Source organism: Toxorhynchites rutilus, chromosome 3 (assembly GCF_029784135.1).
Source record: "Toxorhynchites rutilus septentrionalis strain SRP chromosome 3, ASM2978413v1, whole genome shotgun sequence".
Lineage (NCBI taxonomy): Eukaryota > Metazoa > Arthropoda > Insecta > Diptera > Culicidae > Toxorhynchites > Toxorhynchites rutilus.
Window position 1 is genome coordinate 55,029,984 of NC_073746.1, and position 21,537 is coordinate 55,051,520.

General features: G+C 38.7%; 1 protein-coding gene across 2 annotated transcripts in view; it reads left to right on the forward strand.

Annotated features, from left to right (window-relative positions):
* LOC129780607 (probable serine/threonine-protein kinase tsuA) overlaps positions 1-21,537 on the forward strand; it is a 34,791-nt gene that overhangs the window by 6,998 nt on the left and 6,256 nt on the right. The window contains exons 1-4 of one of the 2 annotated variants that reach the window (XM_055789058.1): positions 1,519-2,558; positions 18,746-18,808; positions 18,864-19,002; positions 19,064-20,348. In XM_055789058.1, coding sequence (XP_055645033.1) covers positions 2,480-2,558; positions 18,746-18,808; positions 18,864-19,002; positions 19,064-20,348 — 1,566 coding nt within the window. In that variant the 5' untranslated portion in view covers positions 1,519-2,479. Of the gene's footprint in view, positions 1-1,518; positions 2,559-18,745; positions 18,809-18,863; positions 19,003-19,063; positions 20,349-21,537 lie in introns of those variants that run through there. The other variant, XM_055789059.1, reaches the window with a different exon arrangement.

Genomic DNA, 21,537 nt, shown 5'->3' on the forward strand with positions numbered 1-21,537 from the left:
TGTGGCGAAAAAGTTTCACTCCGCATCGATCTTCTTCTTGAATGGCGTTAACGTTCCCTGTGAAACTTTTGCCTTCTCAACGTATGCATTAACTAGCGTCATTTATTAATACTTAGTTGAGATTTCTTAAGCCAAATAACACACCTTGAATGTATTCCGAGGGGCAAGTTCTTGAATACGCGTGACCACAGTGCAAGTCGAAGGAAAATTCTTTGACGAAAAATCCTCCGGCCAGAACGGGAATCGAACCCGAACACCCGGCATGATAATGTGAGACGCTAACCACTCGGCCACGGGTGCACTCCGCATCGATACCAAAGTCTTTTCTACGCAATGTGTTAGTTAGAAAATATAAGATTGTCTTATAAATATATTGGATATGTTATGTAAAAAAGTCTGAGCTTTCAAGAAAAAATATTAGAAAAATATAGCCCCCTCCATCTCTAAACCATGTACGAGAACAAGATCCAAATTTTTTTTCAAGTGAATTTTTTTTTTCAAATTTAGATTAGCTAATTGGCTTTAATTTGATATGTCGATCTTTGGAATCGGTCCAGTAGTTCGAAGGTTATGAATTTTTGAAAAAAATCATTTTTGGAAAAAAGAAGAAAAAAATTATTTTTCGGTCCAGCCTAAAATGGAAATGCCCGCCGTAATGAAAAAGCAAAAAAAATACGAGTCTAGTATTTTGACATAAGGAAGAAAACTACCAATTTTCTCGAAAATATTAGAACCACTCTATCGGTTTGGCATGGAATGTCTGATCTTGAACAACAATAAGTATTAAAAATAAAAAAGTTGAGCTACAATATTCTTCGAAAAACGGGATTGTAGACGTATGTGGACGCAGTAAATTGGCATATTCGTAAGGGGGCCACTTTCTCCACACTTCCTCTATATATAAACACTGATTCTTCTTCTTCTTATTTGTTCTTAAGAGGCTTTAAACTTTGGAGTTCATTCGCCTCTAATAAACACTTGTTGTTTTCCAATGACTGTATTGAGCGGCCCATAGACGTTCAATATTATTGCGCAATATTTTGGTTCGTGCAAGATAATTATTCGTCTAGGGGCAAAATTGAAGCTAGTCATCTCAAGCATCCGTTATTATCATGAGTGACAATGAAGTCGATATAGAATTTTTTGTTGAATTTTTTTATGTGTATTGTGGTCATCTGGCTCGGCTCGCTTGACCAATATCCCGAAGGTATTTTCGACCACACGACGAGCACGACTCAATCGATAATTGAAAATTCTGCTCTGCACATTTAATGCTGTTTGGGGTAGGGTTTCATAATATTTTCTGTTAACCCGAAGGCATTACTGGGACTGTTTGCACAATGTGATTGTACGTCTGTGCTCGCGATTGTGCAACATTTTGCACAACCTACAATATCGCCTCCATACGGTTCCATCTTTTCTACGAACCAAAATATTGTACAAGAATAATGACCGTCTAGGTCATTATGTAACCCACATTGCACAATAGTATTGAACTTCTATGAAACACTTTGAATTCATAAATCCAAATAACAGTGTACCTACTACGACTCGGAAACCGCATTGAACGCACTCTTCGCTCATGCTACTATACGTCAAGGCGACAACATAGACTACGTCACAACGCGCTGATGTGTATCAAAGTGTTGTGTTTCTCTCCATCTCTTTGTCTCTTCGTGCAAACACTTTCATGCTTCTCTCCACCCCGCTAGCAAACCAATCGTTGCGTCCTTTATGCTGCGACCTTCATTCGCACACATTCGCTTCCATTCATTGCTCTACTAGATCTATGTATCCGTCATCATTCGTAGTTGTGAGACAGTTTTTCCCCTCGAGTGGATGTGGCTCTCGTTGTACCGTTTGTTAGCTTTTGTTGCTCTCGGTTCGCCGAACCGTTCGGATAGGACAGAGATCGCTTTCCCGTTGACGATAGAACCAACCAACTTGTATATTACGGGCGTGTAGTGTGTAGTAGCTGTTCTAGTTTAGTAACGAGATACACAAACTGGCAGTGTTTGGAAAAATAAATAGAACACATCAATTCTATGAACTGTTAGGAGTGCTCTGGTTGATGATGGATGCTCTCGGTCGGTTAGTCGGCGGAGAACTTTTGAAATGTGAAAACATTAATTTGGTCAAGCGAGAACGGAAAAGTGCTGAAACATGAGTTAAAGTTGCAAATTAGTGCTCGGAGTGAACACAAAGGTTTTCATTTTATTTACGTCTTGCTCCAGCAAAGCAGAACATAATACAATTTCAACGACGACAGCAGGCGAAACAAATGTGGTGGGATCGTGTTTACGGTGCTTTCGTGGAAACTTGAATTATAAAAAAAATAACCAGAAATATCCAGCAATGATGACTGGTGCCACCATTCAATGAGAGGTCTGTTGGGGGAAAGTGAAAAGTGCATGTTTTCTCACTGCATAAGAGAAGAGAAATTTAACGCTCCTCGAGAAGAAAAACACGATTAAAAGAAATGGCTCACTTCTCCATCTCGGAAATGTCGGATATGAAAGTGACGGATACGTTCCCGAAGAGCGGCCGTGTCACCGAAGGTTAGTAGGACACTTCGTTGTCAATTCACATCATTGCTTTGAAATTAAATTTCATGCGCCTTCTCATGAAACACATATACTCGAGGCGTGTTTACTCTTGGAAACGAACACGTTGCATGACTCGGGCGATAAGGACCACATTCATATTTATATTATTGAATACACCATTTCAGACAGGGCTGCTCTGAAGTGAAGTTAACTGTAAACGCTACGAATTGATGTGGCGTTTAGCCTGGGAATTTCATGCTGCCTCTGCCAGCAGAAGGCAATGTCTTTCGTAATCTCTTGCATCTGCGACCGGAGCATTTGTACCGACCGCATCGTGCGCGGGACAGAGGGTAATAATTAAGACGACAAAAGGAGGCAGCAAAAAACAACCTTCACCGTGTAAGAAATGCGTCTGTGTGTGCATTTACATTGGCCACCGTATCGTCCCCCAATATCGAATAGTTTCACTCACAAGAAGGGGTGAGTCTTCCTCGCAAGTACAACAACTATCTTTCTCTCAGTAGATTGTATATTTATTGGCTCGTCGTTGGAAATGCGCGAGCTTAATTCAATTCAATTCATGTTGCCTCTTTAATTGAGGATAATTTGCCGCTCCAGTGGTGAGAACGACCGGAAAATTGGAACGTGTTCGATGGATCTTCATCGCGACTGCTGTCAAAACTAACGACAGCACAATGTTTCGTGTTTGTTTGGGCAACAAGGGCGTTACTGTTGCCGTTTATTGGTGCTATACGTAATCGTTGTACTGTTGTCTATAATCACCGGTTCGGTTGCATCTTCGACGGTTTGTGTAATGTTCGATGGCATAGAGCCATAATCACACTGAAGGTAGCTTATGGAAAAAGACGGACCGAATTGTGTGAAATTCATGGCTGAAAGCACAGAAAAAGTGATGGTGAATAATTTAGGAAGCTGAATGGAAAATCAATTGCATGAAATCGATGCGAAGTTAAGCCATTGACTTACGTCGGTATCTCAAAGTCAGGTCATTTCACTCATGCAGCACTGACTAAGAAAGTGCACAGCGCTGAATGCTCTCTGAAGTTGTAATTTTTTATCCGATTTAGAACAATTATAGAGGGTGATGCCCGAGGTCACCACCGAAATAGTTTACCTGATGTTGAAAATTGATTTATTAAATGCAATGGCAAATTGTTTGTTTAATACCAATGTATGCACTGTAATAATAATAAAATGTACATACCTGTGCATACATTATTAACGATTTGCGGGCGTACAATCCGCATGGGAGCAGAGCAACAACTGCCAAAAATTGGGCCTGATTCTTCTCTTCTTAGTATTTAAGGAAACTATAAGTTTCATTTGTGTCAAGAGACGAATGAACTCTCAGAGTTTAAAGTCTCTCTAATTCAATACCTTCCTATCTTCCCCTTCATTTGTGTTCATTCTTTGTGCGGACACCGACTGGACAACATCGTTGCTGGACGAGCTGGACGGCGAGGGATCGAGTGCCTTTCTCAAGGCAAGAGGGCGGAGGTGATAGCGCTGGAGTAGAATAGAGTAGAGTTTTCAAAGGGCCTTTCTCAAGGCTAGAGACGAATGAACTGCAAAAGTTTAAAGTCTCTATAATACAATACCTTCCTTCCTTCCTTCATTTGTGTTTTTACCATTTACAAGATCAAACCCAAAATCATTCCTGCTAGCATTTAGTCTGATGTCACACACAACGGCCTTTTTTCACCACTGTGGTCACAGACAATTATACAATACTGGACAAAACATTTGTAACCGATTGAAGGGAGTTGAGATCAAAATTTGGGCGAATATGAAAGCGTGAAAATTAATGAATTTATGTATGACGAATTTCATGCCAACTCGTCTTAGGAGGTGGCGGCTCCATATCAGACAGCAGTGAAACATTGTGGGTGTAAAGACATGGATCATCTAAGCATCTTTGCATACTTGGAATCTTCAAAAAAGAATTAGACTACTTTTTGAAAAAGGCCAAATTTTTTTTTAAATTTTTTACAAAAATTTATGACTTAAAAGCAAAGATATCTACGAAATTCTGATCAAAGGATGAAATGTAGTAAATTGTTGAAATTTTCATGAAAACATGCCAAAAAAATTTTAAAAATTAAAAATAAAAACGTATTTTTAAAATTCACAAAATGAATAGCCCTTACGATTTCCAACTAGTCGTCCATACATCGGAAGATGGGCACTTTTACAGGGTAGAGGCGAATGAACTGAAAAGTTTAAAACCTCTATAATTCATCACGTTCGTTTACAGGGAAAAAGTTTTTCTAACTACTTTTTCATGTTTTTTTTTTGAAAAAATCCAACTAGTCATAATTTTGTTTAAAGTCAAGATAGCAATATAGTATATTCAACAAAGTTCTAGATTTTATTAAAATATGTACTATTATCGAAGACGTCAGCTTTCTATCTTTTATAGTTTCTGAAATCTAAGGTATTTTTGTATGAAGACTCGTGAAAAAATAATGTAATACTCGAGAATCAATCAAGCAAACGGAACCAAATTTGGCATATGGAGGTTTTAGGGAGCAATAAATGTTTCTATGGTGGTTCGACACTCCTACTCCCTCTCTAAGGGCAAGGGGGCTGCCATACATATGAAACACAAACTTATACATAACTCGAGAACTTATCAGATGTGAGAGTTTTTGAGTACGAGAAATGTTTCTATGATGGTATGACACCCCTCACTCCTCTGGAATGGAGAAGGGGTCCCATAAAAATAATACACATATTTCAACCAAACATATTCCAACTAAACATGACAAATGAAAATTTTCGGAAAACTCTGAAGGAAAATGGGAAAATTCGGAAAATTACGTAGTAACAAGCGTTGTTAGCCCATTTGATGTTTGTGATAATGAAATTGATCTTTGTTCGTAAGTGGATCTTCTATATCTTCTTCTATCTATATAAAAAAATGGATCGCCGAATGTGTTGATAAGAGCAAAACTCGAGAAAGGATTTGTCCGATGTAGGGCCGTCTTCATTCTATCATATTTTCTGTATCAAACATTTGTTCCATTTAACAGAGAAACATGTTATTATTGGAGATTTTAGAGAAAACGATACGATTCTATGGTGTTCCGACACTCCCTCCCCCCTCTCTAACGGGGTGGGGGCGGGGGTTAGGTGTCATAACTTGAGAACAAATTGAGCAAATGGAACCAAATTTGGCAGGCAACCATGACACTCCAATGACAATCCTCCCCCTCTCTAAAGTTGGGGGGCGGCTGCCACTCAAATGAAATACAAATTTCTGCAGAGCTAATCAGGCAAAGGAGAAAGCGCAAAACTCGAGGAAAAATTGTCCGATTTGAGATGTCATCATTTTATTATATTTTTTGTATCAAACATGTGTTCCATGTACGTGAGAAACATGTTATTTTTGGTGATTGAAAAATCTTGAACGAGAATTGTGTCTGAAAATTATTTAATATTACAATGACGAGTTTTGGTAGAAGTACTAGGAAATTTATAGTAAAAGGAAATTGTAAAGGGTCAATTAAAAGGTCAATCAATGGACAGTTCTGTGATCGGACCTCCATTCGATGTCATTATAAACGGATTCCACTGTATCAAACAAATTTTTGAAAAATCATTGAAAAATAATTTTTTTTATCTCATTTGTTTATTTTAGGCTCGTTAGCATTTTAGCTGTAACAGAGCCGAATTTTAATCGTGTACATGTCACATGTTTATTATATCTATAATTAGTACATTACACAGTTGTCATTTAGACGTAAGAGTATTCCTTCTGTTCTTCCATTATCCAGTTAGACCACCGGACAGCGGAGACAGTTAATATGATCATTGTTAAGTTATTAATAGAACAGCCGCCCGATGTGCTTTGCAGAGCAGAGCAGTTGTATGGATGAATCGATCTTATTTCGACCGTGGATCGATCTCCATCGCTGAAGATTGTTGCGTGGACGTAGTTATTCTATAGCAACACAAAGATGGTCGAATTCGCAAGTAACCTCATTTCGCCTAAAGCCAGGCGCATCACCAGCGAGCTGGAAACCTTATTAAACGAGCACATTTAATTCTTGATATTCTTCAAATCACATATGCTCGGATTTAAAAATAACAATCACGCAATTGTCATCAATTCTGATAAAACACCAACTGGAGAACACGTGTATAGATCCAATGCGCATCGGAAGAAGAAACAGCAATCTGGAATTCATCGTAAACACACACCGTTCATACGACGCTCTCCTTTTTCTTCCTCATTGGCTCTAACGTTCTCTAACGTTGTTCCTCTCAACGAAGTATTGCTTCAATTATTTTTATTAGTACTTCGTTTAGATTTATATGCCAAGCAGCGCACCTTGAAATTATTTCAACTGACAAGCTCTAAAATACATGTGATCATCGCGCAAATCAGAAGCAATTCAGATGAGAAATCCCCCAGCCATCCTGAAAAGACAAGACAAATATTGCTTCATTCATTATGAACATTGTTACTCATTTTGAATAAATATTTATATCGTGTATCGCATGATGTTTCGACGCGACCAAGACCACGTCATTCTACGATGTCGTGAGCTGTGTCATGATTGAATTCATGATCTTCATGTACGCGAAGGCAGGGAGCGAACGACTGCGATTCCTACGGAATAATAAACAGGAGCGGCGTGAGGAAGAATACATTAACTTGCAAAATGCTATCATGAGCTACGCCGACACAGCCAGACCAAAACGCGATGCACGTGATATTAAAGCACATGTTTTCAAACAAAAAATGAAGTTTTGAATGAAGTCACGTACTCGGTCCCATGGATAGATCTATTTCAGTAATGACAAACGCGAGGATTAGCTTTTAATAATTCATAAATAACACTTCCATGATCAACTTCTCACCCGCATTCTAAAATCCGATCGAGTCAGAGTTGTCCGAATGGATCGCAATTTTGCATTATATAATCTGTTCGACTTAAGTAGATTCAAGTTGTGCAAATGTGGCAACCACGCTTTAAAAACAAAATTTGAAAAAGGAAAATTAGCTCTCCGGTATTAATATGTGATCTATGTAACAGAATAACGCTGGTGGGAAAAAATCTTGAACGAAAATTGTATCTGATAATGATTTTATATTAAGGATATTAAGGATGTTTTGACGGAAATGCGAGGAAATCTAGAAAAATAGTTATGTTAGGGTCAAGATTATGTCTTCTAAGTATTTGAATACTTTGAATATTATTTGACGACTCGATTGGACTTGAGTAGATCGGATTACAGAATGCAAAATTGCGATCCGTTCGGGTAATAATATTCATTTTACTTTTTCTTACATTTAATAGTTGACATTTTTTACGTTTGAATTATATTATAATTGAATTATAAAAATGTATAGTTTGTTTTTTTTTCATTTTTGTCAGCGATCATCGTCTATAGCACTCCATTCGTCTGTATATTATAGATCCCATCCCCAAATATTCGGTTGATCTTCATTAAAAAATGGACCGTCCTCATACTCGGGTTCGGGAAGATCCGACATGAAATGTCTGATTTTATTGATATATCTGGATTACTCCGCAACAATATAGCGCTGCGACATTTTTCCTATTAATAGAACACAAAAGTCACGAACGTTTCACGTTAGTTTATCAAATGACAATGTGCCCCCTCATTTCTGGCAGCATGAACGTCAAACACACTTTCGTTCAAATCGTTTCATTCGTTCTATCAAAATCACATACGATCGATTTTATGGATCGTTAAACATTTAAACACGCTTACGATACGTGAGTTATAATACTTATATGGCATAACAACGTTCGCTTGGTCAGCTAGTTTTTTTTTAAAAAAAAAGAATGACACCTTTCTCCTCCCGTTTAACACTCCTGCTCAGGAAGTTTGCTTTGACATAAATTTCGTCATCCATCACCACCGAAATGAACTTCGAACTTTAGCATCGTCTACAGTTTCCGGGATCGTGTTCTAGCCATTTTGTTGTGTCTATCTACACGATCCGGAGTCACCACCTTATAAATCGACAGTGCGGCTCGTTTTCTAGTTCGATACACGGTTTTAGTCGACGTTCTCAGATTATTTGCGATAGCTTCCTCAGGTTCCATCTGAAGGAGTAGTTGCATTTTGTCATCACAGCGGCCTCCAGTTTTCGATCTTAGCTTTCTGGTTATCGACAAATGTACCACGATCATTTTTATTACGTTCGTTACAGTCTATCAGGTTACTATTAATAATAAGAAAAATAATAAGCTCAGCTTCAATGATTATGCGTTATCAATGCGTGATGTTTTATTTTAACACCATTTTCGAATTTTTTGATTATTTCATATACCAAAGATGTTTGTTTGACTTCAATCGGTACAGAATCTCTCATAAACTCTTCATAAATCCTTCTACAGACCTCTGTTGTTCATTTATTGAGTAGAACTCGAATTTTGATAGAATATAAAAATGTCCTTCTCTGGATTCTAGTATGCATAAAGTTCCGTCGACCGGACGGCAGCGGCGAAGAGAAGATGAAATATATAGTTTTTATAGCTATAACACCAAGAGGAATAACGCTTGTGATGTATGATCAGTGCATCGCCAGCTTGTGTATTATCCTCGGGACAAATCATGAATCAATCATTCTCAGCTGATTCTACAAAATCACGCAAACCATCGGCTTTTTCGAGGCCACCAAAAACCCTACTTAAAGAAATATACGACGAAGCATTCTAAAATAATATTCATACTGACAAAAGAGCAAATTGGATGAAATAAATTTCGTAGACCTACGCCAACAATGCGGTCGTGTTCTGAACACATCACTTACAATGTTTAGAAATATTTCTGCTTATCCTCAGATACAAAGAAAGAAAGAAAAAATAATTATATTCTCATGTAAGAATACCAAAATAGCACACACCTAACTTTACAACTGGTTTAAAATTTCTATGTCTCCCGGAAACTCATTTCTCAAATGATGTTTTAAGAAGCAGCAACTTTATCGCTGCAGTTCTTCTTAAAATATTTATTTACAAAATTTGAAACGATGCATATCCTTATCTGGATTAGTTCTTACGAAAGCGTCAATCGAAATATTCGCCCCTTTCATCTTTATTAGTTAAAGCACGTTCCGAGATTCTTGTAACTCGTCATCAGCACCGTTGCGATATTCATATAACTTTAGCTCTGAACTACCTCTTCCTGGAACGGAGTCTTGAAGCTGTTTGCGAAAAATAAAACCCTAGATCTCAGCCATTTTTACTGTTAGTAATTCTATCAATGTATCGATATCGTGAAGAAGATTTGTGGTGGGGAATTAATTGTTTTTCAGGATACGAACACTTTCCTTGAAGCTTTACTGCAATACTATTGGGGAGTTTCGGTTTTCTCAATACCAAGAAAAATGATACATCCAGTTCAGTTTATATTATCGATAGAGTTAAAAATACACTCAACAGTATATTATTTCCCCATCAATGTCACTTGCACGAGAACTACTCTAATTAGACACTGTCGTTTCCTTTTCGCTTACCCGACAGCTCACTTTTCCTCAAACGTGTCTTTCCGAGCTACGCCTCAGTTCGAAACATGATTAATGTGCGCTTATCCGGCAAAGCCACAACTCAAACCATATGTGTTTGTTGCTTTGTTTTTTTTTTACCGAGAGTAGAGTTGGAGTGCACACCATTTCTCACACAACACAAAACCTCAGTTCAGGGCGCACCACCGTAGGACCATGTTTTCGAATGGCGGCAATGAACTTAAGAAAATCATAATAACATCACCTCACTCACCGCTCATTCGAAACCCATACAAATATGTTGTCATACCATCATCAGTAGCAATTTGAGCGCTGGCGGCGCAGAGTCAACACAATACGATTGCGATTGCATCTCTCGCACATATGGGGAGCGTAACATACGGTTTATGCATGCGCATGCATTTTCCCCGATGACAAGGCTTCTCTCGGTTATGAAGTTTATTAATAGAAATTGAACTGGTTGAGCCAGTTGCGCTGGAAATGTTTTTCCTTGAATTCGTTACTTCTAAAATAAGCAATGTGGCGTGTCTTTGCTCTTGAAGGATGAATGCTGGCTGTGCATAATTTGATCAGCACAAACCGAAAAATAATCGAGTTGTTACACCCAATGAAAACGTGGTCCGCTGTGTCTCGCTGTCATTTCACTTTCTTAGCAGTAGAGAGTCCGGATTTGAACTCGTTCACTACCAGAGTTTTCCGGGAAAAATGGGCGCCACAGTCCAGATAAGATACCTATTGCGAAGCATACGCAAGGTATTATGATACCCAGTGAATGTATTTTAAGGTGTGAAAGAGAGCCATTTTCGATGAAAAAAGTTCTATGCGCTTGGTCAAATCTCAACTATGGCAAAGTTATTGATCTTTTTTGAAGCCCAAACTGACTCTAATTAAAAAAGTACGCTTACTATTCTATTTGAAAAGATGACAACATTTGGTATCAACAAGCTTGGATCCTATCCCACAGTTGGTGCTTATTCTTCGATTCCTCCGTGTGCACTGATCTTTTAACAATCTCCCATAGGTTCTCTATAAGGTTCAGTTGCGTTGGTCGCTCCATGATGTCGACCTCATTATCCTGGAAGCACTTTTTGACGGTCTTGGCGGTGTGCTTCGTTATCCTGTATGAACTGCCATTTCAGGGGCATCTCCCACTCGGCGTGTAGCAGCATAATATCCCTTAGAATTTTGGCGTAAAGGTACCGATCCATGATTTTATCCACCTAGTACTGGGGGCTAACCAGGAAAAGGACATGTGGCATGTAAGCGCAGCCTATTGAGCGATAGACCCATGTTTTTCCGTCCAAGCCGATGAGGTTTACCTTCCGTCTCATCCGACCACAGTATATTTTGCCACTGCTTTGCTTTTGCCGGATCGATCAAATCGAAGTGATCTTTCGCGAACTTCAGCTGTGCCTTCAGATGCTTCGGCGTCAGCATCGGATATTATCAAGGATATAATGGTAACGAACTCGTTGTATGGTCATGTAGTGTATGGAAGAACTACACCGATTACCGATTTAGTGGTTTGGGAGGTACACTTTACTATACTAGTTCGTGATATCTTACGCGAGCTTAACCTTATGTTCCCCATATATGTCATCATTAAAAATACAAATGTTTAGTGAAGTGAAGCGGATTAACTACACGCCCTCAAATCCGCTTGTCAATTCTTGCTTGTCTAATTGCTACGGAATCTTTTTACAACTTCAACTCTTACAACCCGTTTGAGGAATATCAATACATGTTACAAACGGCTCTTTTCAGGGTCACCGCTTAGAATATAAAATTAGTAAAATTAGCGAATTTCTCGATAATTAAAAGAACTAAATTCAAAACGAAAAGTTCGAGCAATCACAGTCCTACGTCAAGCCACTCCTGCCCTTAGAAACAGATTCTTATACTTTACTGGGGATTTTTATAAATTCGCATGATATAAATTATAAAAGCATGATTTATAAAATTGCATGACGAACTTGATTGTTTTTATCAACCGGATATAAGCTCACAAAGCACTCTACAATTATTTTGTTGACATCACACTGCTATCTATCTTACATATACTGTTATATTATTTAAAGTATCTTGAAAATAAAAAAAATAAAAATCACTAAACAAAACCGCGCTGGCACAGTTTTGCGTTCTTCCGTACTGTTTTCATATACCGCTCCCCTAACCAACTTAGTGACAAAACGACCTCACCTAGTACCATATACGCATCTTGAACCCATCCACTCACTTCGTTCCATGTATGACAAGATTTCTCCAGCGTATTGAACACCTTTTTTTATCATCTCACCAACCGTTTTGCATTAAGCGTCTAGATCTCAAGTTAGATCTATTGATCTTCTTTATAAATTAATTAAACCTCACTTTTCATATCGCTCTTCAACTTCTTCCAAATTATACCCATGTTGTCTTGACATTTCCTTCGCTAAAATCAGTATCAAAACATCGCTTAAACGCTTTGATAAGTTTATCATAAAGGGTGTGTCACATCAAATTGCATCACGGAAAAAACGCTGTAGAAATTCGCCCAGTAGACCGATCCTTTTGAAAATTTTAGACAGTAAAATAAAAACTATTAAACAACTTTTGGCATTTTCTTTTTATTCATACTTCGAGCCCAAGCCCGTATGCTCGCACTTTCCTTTTTACCCCGTCCATAAGGTTCTGTACAACGTCAGGTTGTAGTTTTTTTTTTAACAGAAATCCATTTTCTCTTGAAGTCCGCCTCCGATTTGACAACTTTTGGGTTCTTCCAGAGGGCCTTCTTCATAATCGCCCAATATTTCTCTATTGGGCGAAGCTCTGGCGCGTAGGGCGGGTTCATTTCCTTTGGCACGAAGGTGACCCCGTTGGCTTCGTACCACTCCAACACGTCCTTTGAATAGTGGCACGAAGCGAGATCCGGCCAGAAGATGGTCGGGCCCTCGTGCTGCTTCAATAGTGGTAGTAAGAGCTTCTGTAGGCACTCCTTAATGTAAACCTGCCCATTTACCGTGCCGATCATCACGAAGGGGGCGCTCCGCTTTCCGCAAGAGCAGATCGCTTGCCACACCATGTACTTTTTGGCAAACTTGGATAGTTTCTGCTTGCGAATCTCCTCCGGAACGCTGAATTTGTCCTCTGCGGAGAAGAACAACAGGCCCGGCAGCTGACGAAAGTCCGCTTTGACGTAGGTTTCGTCGTCCATTACCAGGCAATGCGGCTTCGTCAGCATTTCGGTGTACAGCTTCCGGGCTCGCGTCTTCCCTACCATGTTTTGCCTTTCGTCACGGTTAGGAGCCTCCTGAACCTTGTATGTACGCAGGCCCTCCCGCTGCTTGGTCCGCTGGACGAATGAACTTGACAAATTCAGCTTATTGGCGACATCCCGGACCGAACCCGGATCACGTCTAAACTGCTTAACTACGCGCTTGTGATTTTTTTCACTGACGGAGCATCCATTTTTGCCATTCTTCACCTTGCGGTCGATGGTTAGGTTCTCGAAGTATCGTTTTAGTACTCTGCTGACCGTGGATTGGACGATTCCCAGCATCTTACCGATGTCCCGATGTGACAACTCCGGATTCTCGAAATGAGTGCACAGGATTAATTCACGACGCTCTTTTTCGTTCGACGGCATTTTTCCAAATTTACGAAAAATTGACAGTGAAGCATGGCCAACGTGATCTATACACTCTTATCTGATTATAAGCGAAAGCTGAAGATATAATTCCTAAAAATTAAATTTCTACAGCGTTTTTTCCGTGATGCAATTTGATGTGACACACCCTTTAGAGAAATTCTCCACCGAATAAATCGGTCGCTGCCCCGACACTCATAGATTACACAATTATCTAAATTTCAATTTTCAACGTGATATTTGCCAATTGCCAGGTGTGCAAGTTGAAATTGTTCATATTTTTCGAATGAAGGACAGACATGATTCTCAGAGGACTTCAGAATGTTCTTATTCGAAGGAATCCTCGTTTTATTTTACACATCTCACTCATCTCTCTGACGAATAGTGGATTCCTTTCCAATAAAACTTTTTTTGTTCCGGCGTAAACCATGCACCGATCCATTTTCCGGCATCTTTATATTCAACGAATTGTTGCTCTGCAAGTACATCCCATTGAAGCAAAAAGGTGATATTCTGACGGGTCAAGTCTGGAGAATACGGCGAGTGCAATAACATTTCCCAGAGTTTTTTATCCCGAATTTTACCGAATTTTTCTTTACTTTACATTTTTTTTCGCCATACAACCTTTTTGGGCGGAGACGAACACAAAAAATAGACATCTTAAATCTTGTAAGGCTAACAACAAACCAGTCCAGGAGGTTGAAAGTCTTAGAAGTACAGATTAAAAGCGCCTACTTAGACCTCAAAACACTTAGCATTTAAGTCCAGAGTTGTCACTTTTAAAAAAATAAAATTCTCCACTTCCTTTTCGGATATTTCACTGGGGTCGGTAAAGAAAACGATCAACGATAGAACAATCCTAAGAAGGCATCACTATTGAAATCAGGATCCCAAAACAAAACATTACGGAAAAAACGCTGCTCGAAAGTTATATAGCCAGGTGCTGACCAAATTCAAGGGATGCGTTCTTATGGACGATGAAACATATATTGAATGAGACTTTAACCAACTTCCGAGACAGAAGTTTTATGTATTCAGGGTTCGCGGAGATGTTCCCAAAAATATACAAGGTTGACGTAACCGCTAACATCACCCAGTGATGAAAAACGCCCTCTTCGTTCTTGTTTTTTGCTGAATTATCATGACTGTGAACAATTTATATATAAAAATCTGTATCTATTTATTAAATATTAAGTATCTAAATATCAAATATTAAATATTAATATTAATTAATTAAAATGGGCCGGGGGATTTTCATTCGACCTTCTAATAACGTTTTATTCTAAATCGGAACGATTCTGAGATTTAGGATTGAAAGTGTGTCGATTCTAACTTGGCAGGGTTTTAACACTTGTTCAGGTCCGTTCAAAATACTCCTGAGGATTCTCAACACGATTTTGCAATTTTTGAACCCCTTCGAACGTCGGTTTTGTATGTTAAGACATATCATATTCTGTCAGAACCGAGACCAATCTGGTTTCAGTGTCATATGCAGAGATGCCCTGATATCCTGACAAACACTCAATTGACCCTGACCCAAATGACCCTGATTTTTTCTGATTTTTGTACTTCTCATTTTATCAAAAATAGTTATCCATTATAAACACACTAGTACATCTTTCTGGTACAAAGTTGTGCCTAACTTTTTTACCATACATTTTGCCAGTTGCAAACCGATTGAATACACTTAAATTTCTCTATGATTTTCAAAACAGTACTGGATAATTCCATGAAACCAGAATATTTGACAAATTTATAACGAGATTAAGTTTGAGACACAACATTACCCTAGTGAGGATGATGTGTATGTAGGAGTAGCCGCAAAGATATTGATGAAGGAAAACGTTTCTGAGAGTAAAAATACCCAAGCGAAAAAAATTGATTTCAAAGTCAATATAAAAAGTTTTATATAATCGTACAAAATAACATCAAAATTTGCAAACAATCTTCAATTCTTCTGCTTTCCTCATTTAGTGAGTAAATATTCAGTCCAAAACATGGTCCATGAATATATATTTTTCTGTAATTGAATCTAGTGCTACGGATTGTATGCGAAAATTATGAACGATCAAAAGATCCGGCAACACACCGGTTGTTTTCTTCCACATTGCACAACATCGATTGAACAACTTTTCTCTCAATTCAATGTTAACAAAACGAAGATTAAAATAGACAAGTAACGGGAAAAATGAAAGGAATGTTAGCCACTAAAATTATGTAGAGCTAAATAAAAAAGATACAGGTTCTTTTATATTTCGCAGTAAATAACATCTAAATTCATCAAATCTGTGTAAGAAACATATAGAAGTAAGAATATTGATTAATCTATATTAAATTGTTTGGAAAGTTCGTGTCATCTCAGATGAATACATATAACATCGAAACGTTAATCAAGAATAATCCTCGGGACACAACAAATGAATTGGCAGCTTTTCTACAGATACCCAAAACAACTATTCATGTGGATCTGGCGAAACTTTGTTACGTGAATCGTTACAATGTGTGGGTTTCACATTATTTGGCTTCAAAAAAAAACTTTAATATATTGCATCTCGGTCTGCGATTCGCTTCAAAGAAAGCGGCGAAAATCCCGTTTGAAGCAAATCATGACGGATAATTTACAACAGTATTGAGCGGCTGAAAACTTCCGACAAGTGCTGCTCGAAACTGGACAACTTAAAGGCAGCAATAAAGAACCAAAGTCCATAATTGGTCAATGTGATATGCGTCGTGTTCTATCAGGGTAACGGTAAACTTCATACATTTTTGACCACACTATAAATTATTTTGGAGTCTGGTTAGGAAGTGCTATCCCAGCACCCGAACTTACCGGCTATTGCACCTTAGATTATTTTAAAATCAGGTACAGATCCCTGCAAAAATCTCTCAAGGGCAAAAACTTCCACTCTTTGGACTTTATAGAAAATACCGCGAACAGTGAACACATGCTGGAAGGATATAATTTTGAAGTTTCGTAAGAGATGGCAAATGATTGTGGAACAAAATTTTGCATTTATTTGTCTATAAAAATGAATCGTTACGAATTTTGCGGACAATTTTAATTTATTACAATTATGATTTTTATTTTTATTCTTCCTGATTTTTTAAAATTATAGTTGGCAACCCTGGTCATATGTTCCGCAAACATATTGTTGTGTTTTGGGATCGATACCAGGTGTCTTGGCCAGGTTCCAGACCAGAATAGTTGGATTGACACCATCTCGAATTCTGTATGAATCTTTTCACTGTTGGTCGAGCATTTTCAAACACTTTTGATGCTTGGTCAAAGAAAATCCGTTCTCGATGGCCTGCGTTGCTCTTTCAAGCACTTCCTTCTTCCAACGTTGTCTATCCATCCTATTTTTGTAATTCAGCGGCATCTGGAATCAATTAGACAAAAAAAAAGTCTGTAGGACAAATTCACCCCACAGAAACGTGTCCATGTCACACAACACGCAAAAATTGAAATGTAATTAATTTCCTTTATTGTTATCAAACTTACAGTTTCGCTACATCAAATTGTTCCTCTTCTGTAGGCGAACAGAACTTTACTGCACAATACACGAAAAGTTTGATTAATTAGCGGGAAAAACCTTAAAACCACTATCGGAAAACTCACATTTTTGACGATTAAAGTGCTTGCTGTGTTTATGCTACCGTTTCCCTCTATTTGTGAAGTTTTACCAAAGTTTTTTTACTTTAGATACATACGGTTCAACAATAGAAGAAAATGACATTATAAAAAATCCAAGTTGAGCCGTAATTTTTGAGATAAAGGGGTGGTCCAAATCACCCCATGTTAGCCTACATGCTATACGTCCGAGTATACACAACCTAATCGTTTTTATGGTAACACCTATTTAATTTTCATTTTTCTTTATTGACTTACACATAGTACCTAGGAAGTACGCTTCGCAAAATTCAATTAAATAAATAAAAATTAAATTTTCATTGCAACTTACGAGCGCGGGTTTTCAATGGGATGGGAAAAATGCAACGTTCACAATAATGAATACAGAGAGAGGCGGTGCAGAAGATAACAGTATTTTTTTTATTATTTCTTGCGCAAGCGTTACTATATTAGATGGTATCATCGAACGTTCATTCAACTTTTCGCTCCACTCAGCTGAGAGCAACTGATACCCCATTGCTAATTCACCAATCCGCCATCGGTTGGAGGTAAACATTTTTTTGGTTTCGTTTTCAGCGAGTGATTGTGTCTCTCATGAAATGCATCAAGATTAATAATCCTCACACCAATCTGGTAATTTGATGGAGTTAATAGAGTTCGGAGAAAGTGTAGTCATGAATGTCAATTAAACGCGTATTTTCCGGTGCGCAATTGAGATGGAAGTGTTTAAGGTACACTATTGTTGAGTTCAAATTCTTCATAAAGATTCATTTTATAGATAAAAATTGTTTCGTTTTGATTTCTCTGAATTCAATAGATTTTTAAATCATAATTTAATCGTTTGTTTGAGAAACCCCATAAACGCCATTTTTATCAAAATTGCCTTTTGGGCAGCTTTTGAGTCCTTGAGGGTATCTACATCGACTATCAAAAAAAAGAAGTCTAAAAAAAAAAAAGAAGAACTAACTTCAGAAAAAGTTAGTTCTACGAACCCCCTTGAATTGGAGTTGCAAATATTCGTTTGTTTGAGAAACCCCATGTCCATGTTTCTAAATATCACCATGGGCAACGCTGCGCTAGATATACAATTTAATTCATTATTTACATTCGATTTCCTAAGAAGCATGAACAAATCAACATAATCGGAATGTCTTCTGATTTGGATTGTTACCCAGACATGACCGCGAAATGTAAGCGTGGTGTTCGACGGACAACAAATTGCAAAGCGGAAGTCAATAATCGAACCTGATACCAACAAATTACAGGTCCAGGTCAAAATTTTGAGAAAAACAGTTTTTTTTGTCATTTTCTCGCATGTGCGTCAAGTAAACTTATGGGGTTTCTTAAACAAAGAATTCAATTACTTTCTGACGATCAGAATAATTTCAAATAATTTATTTTAACTTTCATTGCAGTATGCAAAGAATGGCTCGTGCGGGAGGATGGTGCTTTGGCGTATCAACTGCAAAATAAAGAAAGTAAGTGATTCTGTCATCATACGAACCTTTTGTAACAATTGTATGGCCTCCACAGTTTGCGACCACTACAAGGGCAACAAACAGCGAAATCAAATCGTTCGCCAGGATTTCCCAACCGCACTTTCAGAACAAATCAGGGAAAAAGAAGACGCCGAACGGCAAGCTGCGTTGTATCATCAGATGATCAATGAGCAGTGAGTTTAAGTCGATGATTAAAATATAATACAATGTAACAGCAAAATATATATATTCTAGAGAAGAGATGGATGCCAAAGTAGCTCGAGACATCGCCGTTCAACTGGAACGGGAAACCGGACTGAAGCGAAGGTTAGAGGCTAAGAAAGGCGAAGCGCTGGCCAGGAAGCTACAAGAACAGGCGGTTATTAATGGGAGAAAACCTCACCGGGGTCCTGAACCAGATCTTGCATTTCCATTGCCACCAAGAAATCATCCAAAGCCCCCACAACAGCAAGTGCCTGCGACACAACCACCCTCAACGCATCGTACTTCGCCTTACATTACTCATTCTCCTCCCGGGCAAGCTTGTGCACTGGAACAGAACGATCTGCACTATGCCTCTCTCGATCTAAATTCACCAAAGCGGCCATCATCTCATGTTATGTATCAGAATGGTAGATTCCCTGCGGCGAACGTCTACCAGGAGCTATCTCATAATCCTTCGCCAAATTACGAACCCTACGATGAGGATGAGGAAGGTTACACAAACATCAATCTTCACTCCCATACTCCCGAAAAAAAGCAACATGGTTTCTCCGGTAATAGAAACGGATCCACATCGGTGGACATCGTAGATAGCATCCGGCAGTACGATATACCGTATGATAGTGATTTTAGTTATCAGCTTCCGCCTCCGCCATCTTTGAATGATATCACGAACCACAATCAAAGATTCAGCAATCAGAGACCAACTCATTTTTCTGATGCCTACAAATACAACAATAATAACAACGTATCTACGGAAGATGACTTCCGAAACAATTCCAACTTCAACAAGGTTTCGCCGGAAAAAGTCGTTACCTCAGCTATGGTTTCAGCTACGCCATACGGTGGAGCGAGTAGAGGTTCCCGGGCTGCCATCAATTACAATGCATACGACGACGATGACATCGACGAAGCGCTTGCTCAACCATTGCCGTCCAATCATACTGCCCAGCTCAACCAGATAGGATTACCCACGGGAATTGATTTGGACGCAGGTGGCAGCCCTCGATATGTGAACAGCGGAAGTATACCCGGTAACGGACCACACCTCAATCAGTCTCAGCACCACCAAAACCCACATTTGTATCAAAACCATCATCCACATCATGGTCAAATACAGCATCAGCAGCTCCACCCACATCAACAACAACAACAGCCATCGCAATCTTCTCCTCGGCACAATCAAGCTCCTCCAGTTCACCCCAAAAGTGGAAGCTATGATAAGGCCAACCGAATTCGCGCCCTCAAAGATCTTGGATTGCCCCCGGAAGAGATTAAAGAAATCGATAAAAGGCTGGAGCAGGAACTGAAGGATGAGGTAATTGAATGTGAATTGACTTACGCATTCAGTTGATAAATGTACCTCGTAAATTGTGTTGTATTTTACTCCTAGTGTTTTAGCTTATGATTTCCGGCCTGAGCGAGTCCGTTTCTAGTGTCATGTACAATGTTCGAAAGCCATGACTAGAGGCAGACTCGTTTAGACCTTTGATCGTTTTTCTTCGGTTTATTCCTTGTGCGTTTATCAATTTAATGTCATTTCACGAACGGGAGGTTTAGTTATAATTATTTATAATTTCATTGATTTATTACATCTCCATCGCTACCAAAAACATCATTCCCAAACAAATAATTCACAAATTATACTATTCAGCATCTTTCGCAGAACGACAATGAAAAAACTGAAATCAATTGTGTTGGTAGTAACTACACTGCGTTTCATAACTAAAAAACCACTCCAATTTTCTGTGTTTCTAGTGGGTGACCGGAATAAATCGCCGCAGTAAACAACTGCAACAGAAACAACTATTTAGAAAAAGTGTAGTAGGCTAGAAATATGACCACTGACTGGACTAGTTCATCAGTCATTTTTTGTTGAAGGCGACTGCCGAAGCAGTTCTAGTCGTAGCGAAGCTACTAAGAGTTGAGTCGGTCTTCATTTTTCTCTTTCGAAGATTTCGGGCACTTTTTGTATTATAAATTTATTCTCTAGTTTTCGTTTTTCGAAATTTATTATGAGGTTATTGTAATGGGGACGAAGTCCCAGGATAAAAAATCGAGGTGGCCCAAGCCGCCAAGATGACGCGATCCGAGTCCACCGCCGACCCGCCGTCGGAAGCGGCGGTGTCTCACACGTAAACCTATAGAACTATAGAACCAGATGGAAAAAATCCTTTACACTCCTTTACAAAATTAACAACAATTTCACATGAAATACAGTAAGTTTCTAATTCGTAGGTTATCTTTAGTTCTCAATCAGTTCAAATAACCTATTCGTGGAGGTTTCGACAAAGCTTTGCCATGATGTTTAAACTATTAAAATCACTCATACTGCTTGTAAGCTGCATCTACTATTCGTACGACCACTCCTCAAGCTCTTGATAGGGTTTTGATCTGGTAAACAAGCTGACTAGTCCAGAATCTGAAGCCCCTATACATTAAACTATGTATTCGCGCACAATGTATCGGTTCAGTTGAGTCGGTGTTTTCACTAGCCCAATCTGTCC